At 35.0% G+C, this 9055-nt stretch overlaps 1 protein-coding gene across 3 annotated transcripts in view; it reads left to right on the top strand.

Moving 5' to 3' along the window:
• Positions 1-9032, top strand: part of ranbp10 (RAN binding protein 10) — a 26064-nt gene extending 17032 nt beyond the window's left edge. For 2 of the 3 annotated variants that reach the window (XM_016545231.1, XM_016545230.1), the window contains exons 8-15: positions 538-646; positions 2515-2663; positions 4069-4279; positions 4445-4581; positions 5965-6110; positions 6415-6526; positions 6740-6895; positions 7908-9032. In XM_016545231.1, the coding sequence (XP_016400717.1) occupies positions 538-646; positions 2515-2663; positions 4069-4279; positions 4445-4581; positions 5965-6110; positions 6415-6526; positions 6740-6870 (995 nt within the window). In that variant the 3' untranslated portion in view covers positions 6871-6895; positions 7908-9032. The remainder of the gene's footprint in view (positions 1-537; positions 647-2514; positions 2664-4068; positions 4280-4444; positions 4582-5964; positions 6111-6414; positions 6527-6739; positions 6896-7907) is intronic. The other variant, XM_016545232.1, reaches the window with a different exon arrangement.
• Positions 9033-9055: the final 23 nt, after the last annotated feature.

Raw genomic sequence — 9055 nt, 5'->3', positions numbered from 1 at the left:
TTTTTTTTATATATATATATATATATATAACATTTCTGTCCCCCTCACTTCTGAAATGATGGCTACGCCCCTGCTTTCAGCAGATATCCAAACAAAAGTAACAAAAAAAAGGATGTTAGGGTCACCCTATTTTAAAGGACCCTGTTCTTAACTGTCAAGAGCTGCATATTTCACTATACGTTATTATTATGCCAACCTGTCACAATGTGATCAAGCTTTGCAGAGAGGCTGTTAAAGATAAATGGAGCATTTAAAAACTATATTGGCAACAAACCCTTGCATTTAAGCGTCATTTATCATTTCACCTGTGAAGAGGGCATTTACATAGAAGTCTCAAGAGCATAAGAGTAATAAAACACCTGTTTAAAAGGGTCAGAGACAAGGAAAATGATCATAAAACTAAATTATGAATGCTCAAAACACTTTACTAGCATTGTAAGTGGACCTTAGGGAGAACTATTGAGTGATAAAAAATGTATGATATGACCACTTTAACAAGAGCAAAACACACTAGTGGTTTCTTCTTTGTGCTTGCAGGAATACAGAAGCTGGTATTGGCAGGACGTGTCGGAGAAGCCATTGATGCAACACAGCAGTTGTACCCCGGACTCCTAGAACACGACCCCAATTTACTCTTCATGTTGAAGTGAGTACTGTATGTCTACCAGCCTCTGAGAACCATGTGTGTGTCTTTTTGTTTGAAATGGATCAAGAGGAATTGCTTAAATCCTGAAACAAGGTGAAAAATGTGTTCTCTTTTCTGGGGATCAGTAGAGCTCAGTTGTATTTGAACTTCCAAATCTTTTTGGAGTTTCATAGTGCAAACGTACTCAGAAAACATGTAGCCTGAGATTAGGGCAGTCTTTAACTCTGTACATAATGAAGGTTTCTAAAGTGCCCTATGGTCATTCTGACGAATAGGGCTCTGTTTTTGTTACTTGTCTTTATAGAAAAAAACACACAGGGTGAAAAGAGGGTCATGGTTGCTTTGGACTGAGCTGCTTCTGATATGATTAGTTATATTATTGCATAAGGTTGAATATGAACTGCCTTTGAACTAACTTTTTAGTATGCTTACAAGTCATACATAAGCAAAAGCAATTGAATTGTGAATGTTTTTTATAATATTCAGGCCATGCTTCCAAATATTTATCTTGCTGAGAGGTTTTTGTGGGAACAATGACTTAAGACTTTTAAATTGCATGCAAATAGAAGATCCACCTACTAAAATAAGTGGATGCAAATAATAACTGAAGTTAACAAAATGGAAAGGTTTGCATAGTTGCTTTCACTTAAAAAATAAAAGTTATTGAGAGTTAACGGGGAATGGTAAGTTTTGGTTTTGGCTGGCATTCTAACATTAAAAAAAAAATTCAATGTATTCAAAAAAGCAATGTATCACAGTTTCTACAAAAATATGAAGCAGCAGCTGTTTTCAACATTGATAATAATAGGAAATGTTTATTTTACAGCAGAATAAAATGATACAAAATTATTTCTGATGGATCATGTGATACTGAAGACTGTAGTAATGGCTGCTGAAAATTCAGCTTTGCCATCACAGGAATAAATTACATTTTAAAATATAAAAGTTAAAACATTTTCATTTGTAAAAATATTTTACAATATCACTTGTTTATACTGCATTTTTATGAAATAAATTAAGCCTTGGTGATCATATAAGAGACTTCTTTAAAAAACTTGAGTGATTTGAGTGATTTCCGGCAACTATGTTCTTTGTTAGTCTTCTGGTCTTAGGCCTAAAGGGATAGTTCACCCAAAAATGAAAATGCTGTCATCATTTACTCATCCTCAAGTTGTTCCAAACCTGTATGAGTTTGTTTCTTCTGCTGAACACAAAAGATATTTAGAAAAATGTGTGTAACCAACAGTTGATGGTCCTCATTGTCTCCCATAGTATTTTTTTCCATACTATGGCTTATCAGCTGTTTGGTTACCCGTATTCCTCTAAATATCTTTTATGCGAGTAAACACCCTCAGAATTTTCATTTTTGTGTGAACTATCCCTTTAATAATTCTTTGTCATGCATTGAAAGCATGATATCCCTGATCTTTGGTCCTCAAGCAAACTGCATTCAGACAATCAGTGTAAGCCCTATAGAGCAATAAACCCTGTTCTCAACATGTTACTGGCATTTATGGGGCATTTGCTGCCTCTGTGTAATGTTGAACTTCTCTTTGGGAACAATTGCTATTATGTTTGCTTGGCTGGAATTTCGTTTTGACATAAAGATAAAACTGATTTTTTTTTATATATAAAGCCTTACATGGAGATGCATGCATGCTATTATTTAATTGCACTGTTGGATGCTAACAGTTGAATGACAAGCAGACAGTTTAATGGATTGCTGAGCCGACAGTGTCAGTCAGTAGGCATAATGGATAACAGAAACCTGGTTGACAGACATTTGAACTGATTGGCAGGTCTGAAGTGAGTGTGTATTTGTGTGAGATCTCACTGGTATAAAAGTGATTTTTGCTGCTCTCCCTTAGGTGTCGGCAGTTTGTGGAGATGGTGAATGGAACAGATAGTGAGGTACGGTGCTTTAGTGCCCGCTCTCCTAAATCACAGGACAGCTATCCTGGCTCCCCCAACCTGAGCCCGCGGCACGGAGCCACCAACGCTCACTTGCACAACACAGGTGACAGACACACTCCACACTAACATCTTCAGTGTTACTTAAAAGTTAAGCACTTTGTGATTTAATGTATTTGGTTGAATCATAAAAATTCCTTGTTTCATCTGATAATCGAAGTATTTTGCATAAGTGAAACAAATTGAAATTGTGACATTATTTGCATGACATTTAAACCAATTTTCTCTCCTAAATGCTCATTAACATAATTAAAAAAAAAAATCATGAATAAATTATCATTAATAAAAACATCTATTACATCAATACAGCAATTCAAATACCATGTTGTGTATTTCCAATTGCACTTTATACATTTTCTTAATTATTGATCTAAATTAATTCATGCTTATTAAGATTTATTACGTTTTTTCACATTACAGTAATGAGAAGGACTTTTTTTGCATTATATTTATATGAAAATAATGTTACAGTGCAAACATTTGTAATGCTTCTAACTTAGGCTTCATTTTTTTGTGAAATGTTTTTGGTAACACTTTATTTTAAGATTCAATTCTCACTATTAACTAGTTTCTTATTAATATGCATATTTCTAGCATATTAGCTGTTTCTTAGTACTTATTAGGCACATATTAATGCCTTATTCTGCATGACCATGTTCTAGATCCCCTGCCTAAACTTAACAACTGCCTTATTAACTATTAATAAGCAGCAAATTAGGAGTTTATTGAGGGAAAACACTTAGTTAATAGCGAATGTGTTCCCTAATCTAAAGTGTTTGCATATTATTATTATTAGTAGTAGTAGTAGTAGTTTTTATTTAATTTGAGGTCACATATGACCTTGATATTTATTAATGTCTACAGTGTTTCTGTTAAATTGCCTTGAACAGGCCCACACAGAATCTGTATACCTTTTTTTTTTTTCTCCAAAAAGTGTAGGGTAGAAATCTATGCAATTAGAAGCAGTTAATCATTGATTCATTCCTTTTTGTTAGCATTATTACAATCAATTTATTAAATTTATTTCAACAAATAACACCATGATGTGTATTTACACTTGCACTCTATACATCTTTTTAATTACAAATCTAATTTAATTCATATTTATTCATTTATTTCTTAGCTGAGCTAACTAATCTAATAGGTAGCTGAGAGCATTAATCAAATTAGCCCAAATATTTATTAAACCAAGATGCAAGGGTTGAAGGATGTATAGACCTTTGTGAAGAACAGATGTTCAAATTCAGAATTCCGTGGGCTTAGATTCTGTGTGGGTCTGATCATGAGTAACATGCTTCATAAAAGATGTGGAGCAGATGGTTTCTTGAATCACTTGTTTCACCTGTACTGCAGTTGGCTGGATTATGTAACTTACAATTGAAGTGATGCCCTTTCATTCATATTGTTTCTCAAGATAGTTCTCATTATTTCTTTCTCTCCTCATGACTCAGGAGCAGACAGTCCCACATGCAGTAACGGGGTCACCCCTACTAACAAAAATAAGAGCCACAACAAATACACAGGCGTAAGCTCCGCCTCCTCCTCTCCATCCTCCTCTCCTTCCTCCGTCAATTACTCCGAGTCCAACTCTACCGACTCCACCAAGTCCCAGCCCCACAGTGCCACCAGCAACCAGGAGACTAGGTCTGTGTTGTTGTTTGGGTTAGTAATTGGCTTTTCGTCTTTGAACCAGACAGAAAAACAGAATATGTGGTCCTATGCAAGCAAGGCCAAGCATATAAAATTGAACTTGCTCACAAATGTTGTGTGCTTACATTCTCGAGAGCCCAGCTCTGCTGTTGACTGTGTATTTTTGTGTGTTGACAGTGATAGTGAGATGGAAATCGAGGCAGAACATTACAGCAACGGCGTGACAGAAAGCTCAACCCGCATTATGAATGGCACATACAAACACCAGGAAATCCTGCAGGCGGATGACAACAGTGTTGGCAATGGAGTAGCAGGTACAGGACATGCTCGCACACCACATATGCAGGACTTTCAACGTCGTACGCAACAGGCTGTGAGAATGCCTTTTTAAAATTTGTCTCCTTATTCCTCATTCATTCTTCACTCTGAAGTGACTAGTTCTTTCTCTGCTTTCTCTGTCCTTCTCTCCCTTGAGAGCTGCTAAATTGAGCTTCTCTATAATTCAGCCCATTAAATGTTTTTCTCCAAGGTTACAAAGAGAGAGAGTGTAGTTGCAAAGTTTTTGTAGTTTTGTAGTTGCAAAGTTTTTGTAGAGTGTGACGTTTATTTATAGCACCCAGTGCTCAGTGTTTTTTTTTTTTTCCAACATTTCTTGTAATACTTTCAGGCATGTTTTTATTATTATTATTATTATTTTTGCTTAGATTTGAGAAAATGGCTCAAATTGATTTAAAATTTTTATTCAGACTATTAAAGGGAGGACTTTTTAATGTTATATTATATACATTATATATTATTATGTTATTATTTTATATTATTTTGTTGTTGAATGTTATGGTGTCAGTAACTTTTTAAAATTAATTAATATATTAATTCTGCAAGGATGCATTAAATGGACATTTATAATGTTACAAACTATTTCTGTTACAAAAAGGTATCACAATTTCCACAAAAATATGAACATTTTCAACATAGATAATAATAAGAAATGTTTCTTGAACACCAAATCAGCATAGAATGATTTCTGAAGGATCATGTGACACTGAAGACGGAAGTAATGCATGAATAAATTACATTTTCAAATAGAAAACAATTATATTATTCAATTGTAATAATATTTCACAATATTGCTGTTTTTACTGTATTTCTGATAAAAAAATGTTGAGCTTGGTGAGCTTAAAGGGGTCATATGATGCTGCTAAAAAGAACATTATTTTGTGTATTTGGTGTAATGAAATGTGTTTATGCTGTTTAAGCTTAAAAAAACACATTATTTTCCACATACTGATGTGTTAGAACGAGAAGTTTTAGGTAGGCGTGGTTGACTCTTAACTTTTATAAAGAATATCTCTTTGGATTTGAGACTTTAGTCTTTGCAACTTTACAGATCTTCTTTATGCACCAAGAGCTTGTAACACTCCAAAGAGAAAGGAAAAATGTAAATCATATGACCCCTTTAAGAGACTTCTTTCTAAAACATCTTAAACGTTCGTATTATATTATATTACAATATTTGCATTTCCAATAGTTCCACTCACTTATTAAACATAGCCTCAGATTAATAAAATAATTTAGGTGAGATTTCCCAGCAGTACTATATTGAAGCAATTTAACCACAAAAGCTATGTGTACCATGCAATTAGAGTTGCAAACATGTCTGCTTTTGTGGTTTCATTGCAATTTATCTGCTCCTCTAGATGACAGCTGCAGCTCAAGACAGCTGTGTGGAGGAAACCAGGCGGCCACGGAGAGAATGATCCAGTTCGGCAGAGAGCTTCAGGCCCTCAGCGAGCAGCTTTGCCGCCAATACGGCAAAAACGCCACTCACAAAAAGATGCTGCAGGTAGGAGTGATGGAGGGAAAGAGGAGGGTAGGGTGTTATGGTGATATTGTGCAATCATAACACATCAGTTTGAATGTTGTGTTTTATATTAAATATTGGTGAAGTGGTCTATTTAGACATGCAATAATATTCTGAGCATATAAACTAATCTGTTCAACTCCTCTGCCTCTTGTTTGTTGCTGATGCAAATACACAGTTGAAGTGGAAACTTGATTAGCCCTGTGGGTAGCAGTACACTTGCATCCTTTGTGCCCACTCGCCAATGTATTTGTTTGTTTGTTTGTTTGTGTGTGTGTGTGTTCAGGATGCATTCAGTCTGCTGGCGTACTCGGACCCCTGGAACTGCCCCGTGGGCCAGCAGTTGGACCCCATGCAAAGAGAGGCGATCTGCTCCGCTCTCAACAGTGCTATTCTGGGTAAGGCTGCTTGGCTGGCTGAGATCACACACTACTAAGTTCTGTGAACATGATCGCTCATGTAGGCCTTTTAATTTACATGTGGCTGCAGTAACATGAGACCGATAAAAGAGCTTGTAATGGTCTGGTAACATGGCCGTGAGTTGTTATTATCATTCCTAAATATTTAATGGTTTTAATGGCCTCATATCTGTGATCTTGTCCTTCATTCAGAGTCTCAGAATCTGCCCAAACAGCCTCCACTCATGCTGGCTTTGGGTCAGGCCACCGAGTGCGTGCAGCTGATGGCCAAGGTTCGCTCTGGTTCCTGCTCCTTCGCCAGAGTCGACAACTTTTTGCACTAGCACCAGTCCAGACAAGAGCACCAAGGTAATTATAGGTTTAAAAAATACTATATTTTTATTTTTTTATACAGGAATTTGATTGTAAAATTCAGTTTAGTTTATTAGTTTAGTTTGTTTTAATTCAAGGCTAAATTATTAATTTTTTTTTATTTATTATTTTTTTTTATTCATTTTATTTGCATTTTAATTTTAATTCAGTGTCATTTTTCAGTTTTCATCCCTTTTAACATGGGAACATAAATCATTCTGTATATAACAAGACACTTTATCAGAAAATGTGAAATGTAATTAGTGGGTAGTTGGTTTTCTAACGTTTAGCAAGATTAAGTAAATCAGACAGTGCTGCATGAATAAATAATATAAAAATAAAGTTAATTTCTCTGTAATTTTATTGAATTTTTGTTTATTTTTTATTGCATTTTTATAAGTCTGATTTAGTGTTTGTTCTTCTAGTGTTTGTTAAATTTACCTTTTATTTTTACTTTATTTAGATTTTTTCCACTTGTAGTTTTATTTTAATTCAGTATAATTTCAGTTTTTCATTCCTTGTCCACTTTATTTTTAACATAAGAGCAGGTGTGGCTATTTGTAACTTGAATGTGTAAGGCTTCCAGGGTCATTTGCTATTTTAGCAGTACAGAAACAGTGTAATGCTGCTTTATATTGCAAACTGTGATATTGTCATATTATTTTAACATATTATTATAATCAAAAACAAACTGGTTTGTAGCACAATCAGTTTTACAGGTTACTACACATTGTTATTCTGCTAGTTATTTGCCTACTAATGAATCAAATGTCTTGCACATTCAAGGTGAATGATATAATATGACAACTAAAGTAATTTTTTTTTTGTAATTTTATTCAATTTTTGTTCATGTTTGAATACACATTTATAGGTCTTAAGTGTTCATTCTTTTGCAAAATCACTTTTGTTTTACTTGGCCTCTTTTTCCGCTGCTGTTTTTATTTATTTATTAAATATTCCAGTACTTCTATTGTCCATGTTAAAAACGTAACATTTGTATTTCCCTCAGGCAGTGTTCGGGACAGCTAAGCGGAGGTCTTTCCAGTTGGTTGCCATGAGGAGAACACGCGTTTGAATTGGTGTGTCGCTTGCCGTTTGCCAGAAGCAGCCGAGCAGAATGAATAGAAACATGAGAAGAGAGGCTTCTTTTTAATTTAGTATTATCAAATACAAATTGTGTGACACTATTTAAAGATAATTAATTATTCTGTTTATCTAGTCATTTTTATTTTAGTTTATATTTTGTCTTCCCAAACTATTTTTTTTTTTTCATGGGTGAATTCAGTGCATAGTATTTCAAGCGTACCATATCAACAAAATACATAATGGTAAGTTCCTACTGAAAATTTGAGCTACGCACTCTGGTTTTTCTCAGTCAGAGCTCAGGTATTTAGACGTCGTCAGAGCGGGATGTTTGCGGACACAGGTGTCGCTTCACCAGATCATACTGTGGGTTTTTAAGCAGGTCCTTTTCTATGTACAAGCCAATTCTATAGGGTTTTTTTTGTTTTTAATTTGGTCAACCTTAACAGCCCCTTTAGCAATTAAATGGACGTTGGTGTTGCGCATATGTGAATTAGGCGTGACTTTACGATGTTTTTGTGCGAGAGGGTGAGATAATGCATGGCTCCTAGCGTCTTTTAAGCTACTTTAGTATCTCAGGCACCAGCACGAGTTTCATTAGACACAATCACACAGTGACGACGCAGACTTGCCTTTGGGTCCAATGTAGATGACTTATATTTTCAACCATAGACCTTTGCCCAAAAATAAATCTATTTTACCAATATTTTACCATCTTTATAGCAGTGGGTATCGTGCAGATGTCAACCCTCACTTTTTTTAAGTTTTAAGTTAGGTTTATTGAAGTTAACAAGTGGTTTTCTGATTTTTGTGGCTGTACCAAATAAAAACGCAACGCTTTTGACAAAAGAAAATTAAGGTCAGTAGTTTGATTACTGAGAAGCTCCACTGAAGCTTGCAGACTAACTTCGTATACGAAGTCTGTACGTTTTATACCCATGTGAATAGTGTCACCGTGTTGATAGTTCTCCTGTTAGATTAACAACTACAAACTGACACCGTTTCGACTTCTGTTGTTGGTTGTTTCATTAGCTGTTAAGTACTGTTGTTCAAGTTCGAAAGTAGCCAAAATCT

Source organism: Sinocyclocheilus rhinocerous, unplaced genomic scaffold (assembly GCF_001515625.1).
Source record: "Sinocyclocheilus rhinocerous isolate Xijiao unplaced genomic scaffold, SAMN03320098_v1.1 scaffold3477, whole genome shotgun sequence".
In the NCBI taxonomy this organism is placed as follows: Eukaryota; Metazoa; Chordata; class Actinopteri; order Cypriniformes; family Cyprinidae; genus Sinocyclocheilus; species Sinocyclocheilus rhinocerous.
The sequence above is the reverse complement of the archived record's forward strand: the minus strand, read 5'-3'. Positions and strand labels throughout refer to the sequence as shown.